This window comes from Callionymus lyra, chromosome 2 (assembly GCF_982586985.1).
Source record: "Callionymus lyra chromosome 2, fCalLyr1.hap1.1, whole genome shotgun sequence".
NCBI classification, from domain to species: Eukaryota; Metazoa; Chordata; class Actinopteri; order Syngnathiformes; family Callionymidae; genus Callionymus; species Callionymus lyra.
Genome location: NC_141819.1, coordinates 39325351 through 39341712, shown reverse-complemented (window position 1 = coordinate 39341712; position 16362 = coordinate 39325351). Strand labels below are relative to the sequence as shown.

The 16362-nt window shown below is 43.7% G+C and overlaps 1 protein-coding gene across 1 annotated transcript; it reads left to right on the top strand.

Annotated features, from left to right (window-relative positions):
• Nucleotides 1–201: 201 nt before the first annotated feature.
• Nucleotides 202–16183, top strand: LOC148086957 (PH domain leucine-rich repeat protein phosphatase 1-like). Its single transcript, XM_087785132.1, has 17 exons — nt 202–2046; nt 7067–7263; nt 8391–8516; nt 8580–8728; nt 9396–9542; nt 10183–10410; nt 10912–11114; nt 11180–11240; nt 11299–11394; nt 11504–11659; nt 11735–11938; nt 12256–12418; nt 12512–12642; nt 12702–12818; nt 13510–13701; nt 14106–14343; nt 14800–16183. Exons 1-17 carry the CDS (start codon nt 600–602, stop codon nt 15853–15855), a joined length of 4911 nt encoding a protein of 1636 aa, XP_087641258.1. The 5' UTR covers nt 202–599; the 3' UTR covers nt 15856–16183.
• Nucleotides 16184–16362: the final 179 nt, after the last annotated feature.

Genomic DNA, 16362 nt, shown 5'->3' with positions numbered 1-16362 from the left:
TTATTAAAGTCATTGTTTGTCATCATAAGGAATAAATTAAAGTTTAAAGCTTCCATTTTATTACAGATTTTTTCTAGAATAAGGTTCCAAACTAAGTCAGTTTTTACAAAGATGTTTATATTATTTTATTCCATTTTAAAGTTTATATGTATATTATAGAACGCTACCAATTCGAAAGCCCAACTTTATTTAAAATAGATTCTATATGTGTGTGTTGCTTTTATCTTTCATGTAAAGTTCGTCGTCGTTGCGTCATGACGTGTCAGCTGTGGAATTGCCCAAATTCCGAGCTTTCATCGCGCCCTGAATGCGCCATAATTCATATCCAATGAGACCCGCCCTAGCCGCCGTCAGTCGTCGCTCTCCGGCTTCAGTGCATCTTCCTGCGGTCCAGGCTTCCATGGCGACCGTTATAGAGGAGCGTTTCACCAACTCCGAGAGCCGGTCCACACCGGGCTACCAGGCGAGCCATGATTTGGTGTTAATGTAGCGGGAGAACTCTGTAGGTCGTAGTAGCGCGTTAGCATGCTAAGCTAACACCGAGTGTCACACATTGAATACGGAGCTAAGCTAACAGTCACCTGCCCGCGCTAGCCGGGATGGACCCGGGGAAGGAGGAACACGAGTCTGGAGCGCTGCTAACTTCACCAGGGACGCCGGAATGTAACGGAGACGCGTGTCCCCTGAAGCCGAGTGGGTTACCCCCGCTGTCTAAGAGACCTTCCATCGGGGAGGATGAGGGCGGCGGCGGGGCTGAGGCGAAACTCTTCGGCAAGGGTCTGACGGGCACCTCCCTGCTCCAGATCGCGATCCGAAACGGGATCTACCAGAACCAGGTGGCCAACAGCGGAGCGGGGAAAAGCATGTCGACCACCAGCAGCACTTCTGTCAACTCTCTGCTCGGCAAGAGGCGGCAGCGGCACAAGCGGAATCTGTCCCTCGGAGCTCCGTCGACGAGCGGCTCCTCCGGGTTCTCCTCCGCAGAGCCCGCCGCTCCCTCCGCCTCTCCCCTGAGCACCCTCAGCCTGGACAGGAAGACGTTCCTCCGACAGAAGCAGTCCAAGCAGCTCCAGGCCTCTGACAAGAGCTGGGTGAGAGCGGATCTCCGGCGGGGCTGCATCCACGTCCACGACTGGCTGGCGCCCTCCTACCCGCGCCCAGTGCTCTGCACGGCGGATACCTCCGCCGCGGAGGTCGCCTCTAGACTGGAGGGGAGCAAAGCTGGACATGTTGTGAGGGTTCACTGTACAAGCAAAGTCCTGCTTGACGTCGGGGACCACGCGGATGCTAGTGGGCGCACAGACAGTTTGGACCTCAGTGAGTCCAACAGGTCCAGACACCTGGACTCGAGAGTTCCCTCTAGTTTGTTCCTGCAAGATAAAACCACCAGCAACTCTTCGTCTGAGGTCTGCCTGAACGATATCGGCGTGGACTTCAGTGTCGCCGACAGTTATGGGGTCTACTCCGGGTCGGACCTGGAGAGCAGCACCTGCGAGGACTTCAGTTCGGGTGGACCCAGGAGCACGGAGCACCGGGACTCTCTCAGCGAGGGTCTTGGTTTAGGGACGGACTCGTCTGCAGCGTTGAGTCCAAACTGTGACAGCAGCAACGAGGGTCCCGACCCCTTTGAGAGCTCGTCGGATGAGGTAGACCTGATCTCGTCTCCGAGTCATTCGGACGCGCCAGGCTGTGTCCCGGATTCTCCCAGTCCAGCAACCCCGGACACAGACGTGTCAAGTTCACCCAAACCTGCTTCCAAAAGCACCAGCAGCTCTCTGTCCAGACCCCTGTCCAACCAGTCACCAGTCCCGTCTGACCTTGAGACCCCTGTAGGAAGCAGTGAGTGGATGGAGCCGGCCACCAGCAGCCCGACCCCGGCCCTCTTCATCCAGATGCACGGGGGTCCTGTGAGGAGGCTTCAGGGTGACGAGAGACCCCTGCAGATACTGACTGAATACCTCTCCAACCTGGGATACAAAGACCCCTTGAGGGTGCAAGAGGAGGCCATGAACCCTGAGGTTGGCTGCTTGATTCGCTTTTACTTTGGTGAGTACCTGGATTGACCTGAAAAAATGTATATATTTTGCTCATGTAAAATCTCATTTTCTCACCTAAAATTGACAATTGACATTAGTGAAAACACCCCAATGTCCAACATTGTGCTCATGGCTACACTCTAATATCAGGAAAATCCATCAAACCATTCTTGGTTATACTAGTGTCAAACCAAACCTCTGCACCAAAACCTCTATGGCAGAGGTAATGTTGGCTGACTGAAGTCACGTGACACCATATGACCAAGATTATGAGTGTTTTTTTCAGTTTTTCTGAAAAAGGGTCAAGTGAATCAGAACTTTAGGCTTCACTTTCCAGTTTACAAAATAGAAAAAAAAAACTAGCAAACAACTATAAAGGCATTACAAGGTCATACTGACTGACCTTTTTTTTTTGTAAACTGGAAAAATGAAGCGTAATTTTTAAATGTGTTGTTATTAAAATGTGTTAACTAAGACTTACTCAAAGTATCCTTGGTAAACACAATAGATAGATAAACTTTATCAATCCCTCTGGAACGGGAAATTGGTTTTCGAGCACACAGCAACACACACGATAGACTCTTAAAAATCCAACTATAAAGAACATGGATCAACACAAAGAAAAGGATACAAAGATTAAAATAGAATACATCATCTTTTCACTTCACCCCTGCCCTGAAATTCAGAATTATAAGGCCAGGTAAGGTAAAACTTTATTGTTTTTTCCAATAGCCAGCAATTTTTCATAAACAATAAAAAATAAATAAAAATAAAATAATAAGAAGAACATAAAGAGAAAAACAAGATGACACAATCTAAGAGAATATAGGTCAAAGAAAACAACAAAGACAAAGGATACAAAGACTAACATAGAACAGAACATCCAGATACTTTCACTCCACTCCTGCCCCCAAACTCAGAATTGTACAATTTAATAGCACAAAAAATGAACGTGTCCCTGAGTCTATTAGTTTTGCATCTGGGGAGCAGCATTCGTGCACGCAATAGTTGGTTATAGGCATCAATACAATAACAAATTTTTAAATAATACTGACAAAATCTAACAAAATGTTTGTTATGATTAAAACTCTTTTGAAGCAAAACATATTCAGACATATTGTCTTTAATGTGCAAAAACTTAATAATAACTATCTGCTAGTGTTAGTGTTTTCTTAAGATTTTTTAAATGGTGTAAAACTGCAGTGGATCCTCGTCCTCACACACTGTAGACACTGTAAACTCATGGATGGACTCCTGAGGATGATTGTAAACCAGTCACCGTTGAGGGGCCACTGGAGTGGAGTTGTTGATGAGGGCGCTCTTGAGTGCTGCCATTGTGTTTGCTCACTGGCACTGTCCGTCCCGAGAGCTCTATTGTCCTGACGGGACAAAAACACTGTTGTGGTCCCCCCGTCACCTGAATGGACACATCTGGACGTGTGGAGACAAACGTACACATGTTGTTGTTATCGATCAGCTTCTTGTTGTGAGATTAGGGGAGAGATTTCTGGGATTAAAATATTGTTGTGAGCTTGTTTTCACTCTGCATAGATGTTAGGGGTCACGGATTAGGGGCTTGAATTTCACGTTTTTTCCTGACTGGTGTTTTCTCAAACTATCCCAAAGACACATTTTTAATTGATATAATCTCCTCAAGAATTTAGAATAATTTAATTCCATCATTTCAATATTAAAAGTTTGAATATGTTGATTTAAAAAAAAAAAAAAAAAAAAAAGTTTGAATATTTTCAAAATTAATGATTTTTATTTAAACACATGGTTAACTATTCTAATGCCAACACATCATTTTTTTTTTTTTACAAACGAATTATCGAAATTACTGTATCAAACTATATAGCCGTTTGTTGTTCCACAACCAACTGAAAATAGCTTATTGATCCACTGTTGCCTTAAGGATTGATGATTCAGTAACATGACTCAAGGTAAAAACCCAATGAGCCTCCAGTCGCAGACATGCAGCTGAGGAATCAGCAGTGAGATGTGACTAGAAAAGAACAGCTGAGAGTCCACCTCTGCCTCCAACAACAGATGTGTGTGTGTAGCCTGTTCTGCTCTTGTGTCGTGCTGCTGACCGACAAATGTTAGTTGAATTTCATGGTTCTGTATTTAGAAGCCAAGCGGTCTTGTGACACTCTCGGGGAACTGAGGTATTAGTACATGGAACATGATCTCAATCACCCACCATCAACGTCCACTCTTGTTTTTGGTGGCTGAAATTACAGATCACATGACTCTTGACGAAGTTGTAACTGCTTTAATTTTTTTTTAAACCAAAATATGCCCAAACATTAGCTTTAAAATCTGCTGGAGTCAACTGTATCCTCTCGTTCTCAGTCACCACTGAGATCTCAAGGGATTTCAATGATTTAATTCCGCATTCCTGCAGAGGCTGTGATAACTGCTACCATCTAGCGGCCGGAAGTCAAATTGAAAGGCAAAAATGAATAAACATGACTATTTGGGTGTTAATTAGGGCTGAACGATCAATCACATTTGCGATATAATCGCGATATTCAAAAATGGAGGTTGCGATTTTATTTAATGTTTGTTAAATTTTCAAGCCAACAAAATGACTTGCGAGCGGTGCTGAGCACAACAAGCGGAGAGAGACGCTTTAACCCGTTGATCAGTGACGTCTAAAGAAGCTAAAGAGCAGCAGAAGAAACAAACTACAGTGCTTTCAACAACTTTACATCCTGACATTGGTTCGTACATTTGAATCCAGACTTGTGTCTGTGCGCTAAATTACTTAATAACTTTATCTTGAGAATCAAAGAGATATGTATTTTAATGTAAAGTTAATCATTCATTGCATTGGATTAAAAGAAATCCATAAAAAAGAGGACATTGAAAAAATTCTCGCAATACTTCGGAAAATAATCGCAATTATATTTCCTTCAATAATTGTTCAGCCCTAGTGTTAATTGTAAATAAAGAAAAATCTCATTCTTTAACTTTATACAACACTTTATTGAAATATAAACCATAAAGGAATTTAAAGAAATTAAATATGATTTGAAAGCCAAATGAAAGGGCATGTTTTATAATAAAAAACAATGGATACAGTGCTGTTTAATATTGATACAGTTTTCTTAAACACCTACTAAAACAACCAGACATTGACTTGTCAACTGTCGAATAAACTGCATAATAAAAGTTTGTTATTGCAAATAGGTGGTCTTCGCAATGTGCCCTTCACTGTCTGAATGCTGATGTGTGGAGCTGAGCCAGCGGTTGACTCAGCACATCACAAACACCCTCTGCTGACGGCTGGTTCGACCTTATAGGAACTCAGATTTCACCTACTCTAGGCCGCAGAGGTCACAGCTTCACTGTCGAACTGCAGTCGAACTTCATGTCATTGGACTCCAGTCTTCACCTCATGTCACCCTGTGGTCCCCTAACTCCAGAGAGAGGGAGACTGATGTGATGACGGTGTGGTGTTCACCACCACAAGCATCTCAGAGATCCGAGCGTTCTGTCAGCTACTTGACAGAACCAGGAAGTTCTTCTGTGGAGCTGCAGCAGGAAGGAAAGGGCATGTACACACGTGTGTGTGTTTGAGTGTGCGTGTGTGTGCGTGTGTGTGTGTTTGAGTCAACACTGGCAGCGCCCAAGGCCGCTCGGCTGCGGGAAGGGCGGGTCCTGGAGCAAACATTCCACACCATTGTTTACGCTAAAACAGCCTCGCTCCATTGATGAAGTTTCATGTCACGCTCGCACTCGGGGGCGGATCAGCATGTCGCCATGTGACAGACCGAACGGATAGAGCAAATATTTACGTCACGTTGTCTCTTTGATCTCATGTCTGTGGGATTATTTAAAAAGTGTGTGTTTTTCAATTCAATAAAGTTTTAGTGTTAAATCATAACAGTTTATATAACTTTATATAAGGAAAAAAAACAGGTCAGACACGATCACGACAGTGGCGAGGACAAACATCTCTTTAATGGGCAGAAACTTGAACACAACCAGCCTTTTTTCTTTTTTTTTCAAGATAAGTACAATTTTAACATCTAAAGTTATTCAACATCACTGAAAGTTTTTTAACCGTGGAACAGTTTAAAAGATTTTCTCTGTCTCACTCCCTCTCAGTGAACTTATCAGTTCAGTATATTTGCCTCCTTAGGATCATGTCATACTAGGGCTGGACGGTCTGGAAACATTTTTATATGGTAATTAACGATATTGGTTTTCTTTAAATAGTTTTATAGGGTTTGACATTTTTAAAACATTGCGGCAGTAAATAACCAAGAATTAATATGATAATGTTGGGTATAAAAGTATTTATTAAACATATTAATCACAGTAAACATCATTTCACTAATATTTAAACCAAATAGAATAAATAATTGATTGCCCAACAGCCAGATACATTAACTACAGATACATCAATCTTATTAATCAATTATTCAGTAGTAACATTGTCAACATCATTTGAAAGTTTGTTTTCATTCTCAGAAACTGTCACTTCTGACCTGAACGATCGGGATGATTGAAAAACAAACTTAACCAAAAAAAAAAAACTTTTAAAAATCCAAAACTGTATTTATTTAATCAGTAATCCAAATATAATCTAGTATGCTAAAATGATCTTTCATTTCAAGTAATTTATTGTTTGATGCACTTTAAATCCGAACCCAACTTAATATGATAAATGAATACTTCCCCAGCACATGAGACTTTGCTCGTAGAAAGCGTTGAAAGAGAAGTCCTCAGTGAAGAATGTGGAGGGTGAGGGAGTGTTTCTGGCTTTAACTGTTGACGCTACAGTTTTGTGGGATGCGTTGCATAAGCAGTAAATTTGACTCCCAGCCTCGACTACACAAGACACTTTGTCCACTTCACTATTCAGAATGGGAGACATTTGGGGGCGCCAGCGAGTCAGCGACACGGAGCCTCTCTCCCCGCAGGCCTCACTTATGTAAGAGCCGGTCCACAGGGAGGAGGCTCGTTCAGTAAATCCTGCTCATATCTTAACCCCCCCTCGTCCTTGTGCGTCCCTGCAGGCAAACCTCGCAGCGTGGGCGGCTCTGAGCGAGTGCAGCTCTCCGGAGTCTTCAACGTGAGGAAGGGGAAGTTGGCGCTGCCCGTGAACCGCTGGTCCAGGCGTCAGGTGACTCTGAGCGGAACCTGCCTGATCGTGTCGTCCGTGAAACACGCCCACACCGGGAAGATGCACATCCTGCCAATGATCGGAGGAAAGGTACCAGTTGATCCTCCAGTTGCTTTTCTAGTGCTTTTTTTCCTTCACACGCCTGCCAAGAAGTTTGGAAAATTCAAGATGCATGTTTGTATTTTGGTAAAAATTGGGAGGGAGCAAGCAGTTTTTTGGGTAAACGTCTGTAGATGGATAGATGGATAGATGGATAGATGGATAGATGGATAGATGGATAGATGGATAGATGGATGGATGGATGGATGGATGGATGGACTTTATTAATCCCTCTCGAGATCTCCTTCAGGAAATTGAGTTTCCGGTTCACAGCAGACATCTTAAAAACAAGAACAAAGATCAAGGGATGACGAATTGCATAATAGAACATGGATCAAAATGTGAACATAGAATTAAAATAACACAAAGAAAAGGATACTAAGATTAAAAAGAATAGAATATCATGATACTTTCACTCCACTCCTGCCCCTGATCTCAGAATTATACAATCTAATAGCAAGAGGAATTAATGAGTCCCTGAGTCTATTAGCGCTGCATCTGGGAAGTATATATGGTGAAGAGAAGAAGGGCCACTACTGTCCCCTGAGGTGCTCCTGTTCCTGATCAGCTCATGTAGAGACCAGGAGCCTCGGTTATGGAAGAATATCAGTGCCCTCACAAAATTCATTTGTTGAATAAATGTGAAAATTAGAAAATTTGTTGATTTAAAAAAATATATATATATGCATTACATTATTTATTTGAAAATAATTTAATTTAACGATTTATTGATTGAAAGGTTGATTTTTAACTAATTACATTTAAAAAATCGGATATTTTCAAAAGCAGAGTTTTTTTTACATTGAGTTTGATATTCTAATAATTTAAGAATTATTTTTCTAAACATTTTTCATTCATAGCCTTGTAAATTAATTATAAAATGTTAGTAGCAACAGACAATACTTTTCAATCCCTCATGATAAATTGATGCACCAGTGTTTCTATGTTGTTCATGTGATTGTTGGTTTGACACATGACTGGCTGATAATTCATTTTTTTCCGGTGGCACTTTTATACAAATATTGACAAAGTGCTTCTGACTCAAACACAATGAAAGGAAAATTGAATCACTGGAGAGCGCCACCTTCAGGGAGTCTTACAGGTGTTGTGTTTTGCAGGTGGAGGAGGTGAAGAGGCACAGTCACTGTCTGGCTCTCACCTCGGCGGCTCCTCAGAGTCAGACCTACTACGTCAGCTTTGATTCGTACACGGAACATCTGCGCTGGCTCCGCTCAGCATCCAAGGTAACAGGAAGTGTGCTGACTGAGGTTCTTGTACTCGAGCTGACCCAGCTCCTGCCGTCTCAGGTCTCCTCTCAGAGAGTGAACTCGGTGGACCTCACCTGCTGCAGCCTGGAGGAGCTGCCGAGTCAGCTGTATTACAGCCAGGACCTGACGCACCTCAACCTGAAGAACAACTTCATGTCGCCGCACAGAGGAGTCCCAGCCCTGACCAGGTGAGGTGACCTGTTGGTGTCTGCACTGGTTAGACAACCGTGTCTCTTAGCTAGATTTGTGTCTTTAATATTTAATAAAAGAGGTTGCCAAAACAAAAAAGGTACTACAGTACGAAAACATTTTCTATAACAAAAGCTCGCTTTAATTGTAAATTGAATTTCTTCAATCCTGAAAACCCCAAATCAAACAAAAACATTCTTCAGAAAAGTTGCCTCAATAAACAATATTTTTATGAAAAAATTGACTATACTTCAGTTAAAAATAACCCTTTACTATCAAGGACAAAAATATTTCAATTGCAAAAGTAAAATTGAACACCATCTTTTTCTCAAGTATATTTTCTGCATTTGAAAACTTGAAAATGTTTAAACCGTCATTGTCTTTAATTGAGGTTTGTTAATCAAAAGGACTTTTTTTAATTGAAAGTATTGTTTTTTATTATGCAACATTAATTGATTTAATAATAAAGTCACCAATGTATCTTCATAGAGTTGAATCCTAATGAAACGACTTTAACCACTCTGTCCTGGTCTGAGATATGTTAGCTGTCATAAGAGGCACTCTTGCAAGCCCGCCTTGTCATGTTTCTGGTGAACCCCCTTCACACTAAAACACTGGCATGTAAATGGATTGTGCGTCACTAATACTGTGTCTTGCATTCTGCAGGTTCTGTAAGCTGAAGAGTTTGAGTCTGGCCAGTAACGGGCTCCACCACTTCCCCCAGGCCTTGTGTGACATTGCCTCTCTGACGGAGCTCAACCTGTCGGGGAACTTTTTGGAGTGTGTGCCGGCAGAGGTGGGCAACATGACCAGGTGAGGGTCCTGTGTGTGTAAATTGTGTTCATGTGTGGCAGTGGTCAGTGGCTGACTGGACCCACACAATAATCAAGTATGCTCGAATAACTTGTCGATGATGATAATGTATGGTAGCATATCAGTGTCTCCAGAATATTGAATGGTTGAATTTAATATTTAAAATTTTAAGCATTGAATTGGTTTTTTTCAACAATTGTTTTTGTTGAATTTAATTATTTGTATTTTAAAATGAATTAACTTTGAATTGAATAATTTTATGGATATACAGTATATATGTAATAATAATGTAATAATTCAATAAAAAACTATTTAAAAAGTATTTAATTCATCATTATTTATTTTTTAATTATTGGTATTGGATTAAACTGTATAAAGAAAATAATTTCTATATTCCAGTTTTCCGTTTTTTATTTGATTATTGAATAAAAAAAAAATTAAAAAAACATTTCCATAATAAAAATGTGTAGTTTAATATGTTAAACTGAATCATTCAATCTTCTCGTGGCTCTGATATACTTTCATATCAATGTTAATGCTGGTCCAGAGTACAACCTTGCTGTGAGAACTTTGTCTGAAGTGCATACATGACCTCCGGTGCCCTCTAGTGGTTCCTTAACAGCTGTATTGTGGTGTCCAGCCTGCAGACTCTGCTTCTGGATGGAAACCTGCTGCAGTCTCTGCCGGCTGAGCTGTCGGCTCTGGAATCTCTGTTGCAGCTCGGCTTGACCTTCAACAAGTTCAGCGTCGTTCCCTCCGTGCTGGAGAAGATGCACGGCCTCGAGAGACTCTGTCTGGCCGGGAACCAGATATCCGTGCTGGACTTAGCCGGACTGCAGTGGTTGCCAGCGCGACACATCGACCTCAGGTGACGTAAAGGGTTTCTCTATTATCTATAAAGACTTTTACTTCTCTTTAGATCCAATTTTCAGACTCATTATATTAAAATACATTTTCCATATTCAGTGTTTTTCATTTGTGCCAGCTGATAAGAGTACCAAGCTACATGATCGTGTGCTTCTGTGTCATCACATGATCATCACGTGTCACATTATTGGCTGAAAGTCATTTTTGTATTGTCAGGAGGCACCGTTGTACCAACATATTTATATTGAATTTAACATTTTAGAATTATTGGAATTATAATATTAAAACTCTGTGTTAAAAAATAAAATGTACTGTATTAATTCTGAAATATTCACCCTTTTTAATTACATTTCAGGAAACGAAGGCAAATTCAACTATTCATTGAAATAAAGAAATTAAAAATGTAACATTTGGAATTTAGTTCCGATTTAACAAAATGAATCAATCGATGACAGATTCATGTGGAATCTTTTCACTGATGTGAACTGGACTGTACTTTCAGATTGAACCAGCTGCAAACCGTGACCTTGGGTGACCCGGATCAGCTGGTCCACATAGCTCAGCTGGACCTGAGAGACGCAGGACTCCAGCAGCTGGACCTCCGGACACTGACTCGACTGGAGATCCTCCGCTGCGAAAGAAACAAACTTTCTTTGCTCCGTGTCGGTGGCCACGCCCTCAAGAACCTCCATGCGGCTCACAACGGTACCAGAACTTCTGTCGGGATACCAGTGTATTTCTTCAATACTCAACCTGTGATGTCATTGCAGAGCTACAGCAGCTGGACATTCAGCCTGACCCGCAGAGCCTGGCACTGCTGGACCTGTCTTGGTAAGAGGCTCTCAACTAGTTTCTGTGGAGACGATGATCTGACCGCTTCTCCTCTCAGGAACCAGCTCAGCTCCGTACCGGACTGGGTCAGCAACGTCGGCCAATTGGAACATCTGGACCTGAGTCACAACAGAGTGACCAAGCTACCTGCACAGTGAGTTTCACTCTGGCATGAGCGCAGATGTCGAGTAGAGACTCTATGTAGACCAGTTGAGCCTCTGAGGTTTTGGGCCCGACGTCTGAAGACTGGCTTGTGTGTTCAGGTTGTTGTCCAGTGGAAGTCTGAAGAAGATGCTGGTTGGATGGAACCAGTTGAAGGGACTCGAAGATGGACCAGAACCGTCTGCGCTGGAGTATTTGGACCTTCAGCACAACCAGCTGACGGAGCTTCCTCGGAGCATGTTCCTCAAAGCTCACAGGTAACTTGACCACAGGTCTAGACTTCAATTGGACCTTCATGGTGGACGTCTGCTCTCATGATTGTCTCCCTCCAGTCTGAGGTTCCTCAATGTCTCGGCCAATCAGCTTGAGAGTCTCCCGGCAGCCGGGCTCTCAGAGGAGTCCAGCTCTAGCAGCCTGGAGGAGCTCTACCTGACAAACAACCTGCTGACAGACAAGTGTGTTCCTCTGCTGACCGGACACAGTCGCCTCCGAGTCCTCCACCTGGCCTTCAACCAGCTTCAGACCTTCACCGCCAGGTCAGACCTAAGTGACCTTGACGCTTTACAGACTCGTAACAGTGTCTCACAGTATCTGTAACAGACTAACATAATATTTGTGACAGACTTACGACATACTCATTACGGACTCATAACACACCGGCAATATTCGCCACGTATCTGTAACATAGCGACACATCTGTAACATCTGTAACGATGCAGACTCGCAACATATACGTTACAGCCTTGCGACAGACTGAAGCGTGATTTGCTAGAAGTTGTTGGCTGAAACGAAGACGACAAGTGTCACATGACCCTCGGCTCTTGATACCCTCTAACTGGACTCTGGTCCGCAGTAAACTGGCCCGGTTGGATCAGTTGGAAGAACTGGACTTGAGCGGGAACAAGCTGCGAGCAGTTCCCACGACCATCCTGAGCTGCCGCCGGCTCCACACCCTCTCTGCTCACTCCAACTGCATCAACGCCTTCCCGGAGGTCCTGCAGCTGCCGGAGATCAAGGTGCGCCCCGGGTCACATGACCTGCTGCTCAGTGTGACGTTATTATATAATTATATACATTACATTACATAATTATTGTATGTCCGCCATCAGTGTGTGGACCTGAGCTGCAACGAGCTGATCGACGTGTCTCTGCCCGAGTCGCTGCCTTCAAAGCTGCAGGAGCTGGATCTGACCGGTAACCCGCGACTGAACCTGGACCACAAGAGTCTGGAGCTGCTCAAGTAAGACCGTCTGTCCCTCCTCAATGTCCTCCCAGACTCACCCCTCCTCCCCCTCTTAGCAACATCCGATGTTTCCGGGTGGATCCGTGTCTGTCCGCTCCGAGTGTCACGGAGAGTCACGGCGCTCCGGCTGTCTGGAGTCACGGATTTACAGAGGCTTCTGGACTCAAGAACAAGTGAGTTCTCAGGTCATGTGACCCATTAAAATTCCAAACTTCGCTCATTTTCTACTAAGAGTTGGGATTATTTTAGAGTAATCTGTTCTTTTTATAGACTAAAATGTTTGTTCATTTTAATGTAGCCACTGGAGATAAGTTGTCTTCGTCTTCATCTAAGTCCAAAAAGACAATTGACTATTGTCTGTAAACATTCTTGTTCTTCCCATCATTCGACTCCAGTTTTCTTCTGACTCTTTCTGAAGCAGCACAACCTGGTTTTCTTTTGATTCTCATTTATTTAAATTTTCTTTGTTTTCTCTTTGTCTTTTTTTAATCACTTTTTCCCTTTATTTAAAAAATGTTTTTCTTATTCCTTCTTTTTTCTTTAACTCAATTATTTTTAACCAACTACCACGACAAACCATTTTCATCATGGAAGAGAAGCAGTGATGGCTTCTCATCATCAGTCAGTTGAATGAATCAAACACTGAGGTGTTTTAGGTTTTCAATATTGACTGAATGTACGATGACAGATCAGTGCCTTACATTTCAATGTTACGCAACTAAAGTCAAACTTGATTTTTTTTTTTGTTCAGTTCAAGAAAACTTATTCCAGGAACTTCTTTCTTTACAAAGAATGCCCCTAGAGGAATTACAATTTACTTGAACACACCATTGCTGGTTATTGATGTGGTTCTTGTCCTGTTAGGTTGTGTGTCGCTGCTCTGGCCCAGGATTCGTTCTGTGGAATCCGGGAGTGTCTGTACGGTGTTTTTGACGGCGAGAGGAACGTGGAAGTGCCATACCTGCTGCAATGCACCATGGGGGATGTTCTGGCCGAAGAGCTGCAGCGAGGTGCGCGGCACGACTCCATGAGCAACACCTTCCTCACCATGCAGAGGTACCAGCAGCAGTGTTTCCATCTTGGTCACACGTTTTTACATGTTCATCCATTGTGTTTTATTACTGTCTTAATACTTGTGTAATTATTATGTTATAGGATGTTATTACTTTCCAAAAACATCATACTTTTTAAATTGCTTTCCTAATCACAAAATTGTTGCTGCAATCTAAAATATATTTTTAAAGAAACTACTTTCACATTTAAAAAAATATTTATACAAAACCTTGTTTACTACGAAGCAGAAAAAATATTAAAAAAGGAGTTAAAAAAATGAAAATATAATATTCATTTTATCTTTTTTAATGAAACTGTTATGCTATGAAGAGGCTCAAACTTCCCTCTCATCTGAAACCTCAACAGAAATGTGTTCATCTTAGTGTACTCCCTGTGTTCACCTGCAGGAAACTAGGCACAGCGGGTCAAAGGTTCGGCGGCTCAGCGGCGCTCTGCCACGTCAGTCATGACCCCCTGGCATCTGGAGAGCTCGGCGGCTGCTTCACACTGAAGGCGGCGAACGTAGGTCGCTGCGGCGCCGTCTTGTGTCGGGACGGAAAAGCTGTGGACCTCTCGAAGGTCCACACCGTCAACGACGAGGACGAACTCGTGAGAGTGCGTCAACACAACGCCCTCGTCAGCGAGGTACGACCAGAAAGTATATCAGAGACTTCAGAATATTAAATTTGACTTTTCAATGTTGCTAAAAACCAAGGCAATCTATTCTATATTAAAAGGGATTTTTTTTTTTTATCAAAAACATCTAAAATGTTGTACAGGAGTTTTGTTTTACACATAGTTTAATGTTCTAATTCCAATACACTTCATATTGAATTATTAAGTCTACGAATTAAAAGATATTACATTTAGAAAATATATTTTTAAATGATTGGAATAAGAATATTATATCCTGTGTGTAAAATAAATACATTTAATAAATGTCCCAGTTTTCCAATTAAATTATTAAGAAAAAAATTGAAAAGTAAAAAAAAAACATTTCAATGATTTAAGTCAAGGTTTCATTATTTGAAATGTTTCATTTGCTCAATATTCTGATGGCAGAGTTGGATTCAGTTCTGACTCTAAACTCTTCTGCTGCAGGACCTCAAAGTGGGCGGAGTCACCGACTCCACCCGGATCATGGGATTCTCCTTCCTGTGTCCGGCCGTCAGCCCGCAACCTCACGTCACCACCGTGACCCTCACTCCGCAAGACGAGTTCTTCCTGGTCGGCAGCCGGGGATTGTGGGAATCGCTGTCTCCCAGCGAGGCGGTGGACGCGGTGCGGAATGTTCCGGACGCTCTGGCTGCGGCGAAGAAGCTGGTGACTCTGGCACAGAGCTCCGGCTGCACCGACAGTCTGAGCGCTGTGGTGGTCCAGCTGAGTATCACGGAGGACTGTTGCTGCTTCTGCGAGCCGCCGCCGCCGCCCCCCAGCCCGGGCCCGGGGTCCGGGCCGCTGCAGTTCCCGTCCGGGGAGGGGATCCCGCTGCCTCCCGCCTCATCTGGAACGGCGAGCGAGCTGAGCGAGTTCAGCACGTCAGAGATGAGCAGCGAAGTCGGATCCACCGCCTCGTCGGAAGACCCGCACCCTCACTCGGAGCCCCTCCCCGGACAGTGTGTCCCAGTGGGCCGGGGCAAGAGACCAGCAGGGGGCAGCGGCTTCCATAGACAGTTCTCCGGAGCGTTGTCTGACAACGGGCTGGACAGCGAGGACGAGGAGCCCATCGCCGGCGTCTTCTCCAACGGGAGTCGTGTGGAAGTGGAGGCTGACGTCCACTCCCGAGGACACGCCCCCAAGTCCATCAACCTGGACTCCTCACATTCCGGTTCAGCCCCCTCCCCCATCCCACACCCGGCCTCACCCAAACTCTCTACTGAGTCGCCGCCCGGCACTCTAGGGCATCGCTCTCGCGCCAACGGCTCCGTCGCCCGTCAGGGCCGCAACCAGGATGTGATCGAGGAGGCGAGCGACGCCCCCGCCAGGAAGCAGGGGGGATACTTCAACGCCCCGGCCCAGCCGGACCCCGACGACCAGCTGATCATCCCTCCGGAGCTGGAGGAGGAGGTGCGCCAGATAATCCAGCAGCAGGAGATCCACAACCAGCAGAACCACAGCTTCACCAAACCTGCAGACTTCTTCGTCACGCCGCTCTGACTCCGGAGGTCCGAAACATTCCGGTCCAGAAGTCACGATGGACCGGGTCAGTTCTGTGTAGCAGCAGGACTCTTTATGCAATATTTCGTCTGTCGATCATTTCTATGTCGACGAAGCGTTTAAAACGCTCGTCCGGTTCTGGATCGTTTCTAGCCGTCCTCGGAACACACTGTAAGTGACGCAGTCACTGAAGCGCACTAATGTTCTCTGAGAGAAAAAGACTGTTGAAGTTGACGGTGCAAGTCCACACTCGTGACCAGCTGACTGACTGAATGTTCTCACAGAACCATAGAGCTACTTTTGCTAAAATAAATTAAAGTTTTCAGAAGGTCTGGTGGTGTCAAATTGTTTCAGTTATCAGAGAGAGAGTGCAGTGGCTGCTGGGTGATTGAGCAGAACTAGAGGTATCGTAATCTGTTACTGACGTTCTTAGTTTACTCCTTTTAATTTTTTTTGCCTTTTTAATTTACTTATTCACTTTTTTTCTTCCAATAAAGTCAATGTCTT

Coding starts and splice junctions, on each gene's coding strand:
- LOC148086957 (XM_087785132.1), top strand. CDS start 600: ATGGACCCGGGGAAGGAGGAACACGAGTCTGGAGCGCTGCTAACTTCA. Junction 7,264..8,390: donor TGCCAATGATCGGAGGAAAG/GTACCAGTTGAT, acceptor TGTGTTTTGCAG/GTGGAGGAGGTGAAGAGGCA. Junction 11,660..11,734: donor ATGTTCCTCAAAGCTCACAG/GTAACTTGACCA, acceptor GTCTCCCTCCAG/TCTGAGGTTCCTCAATGTCT.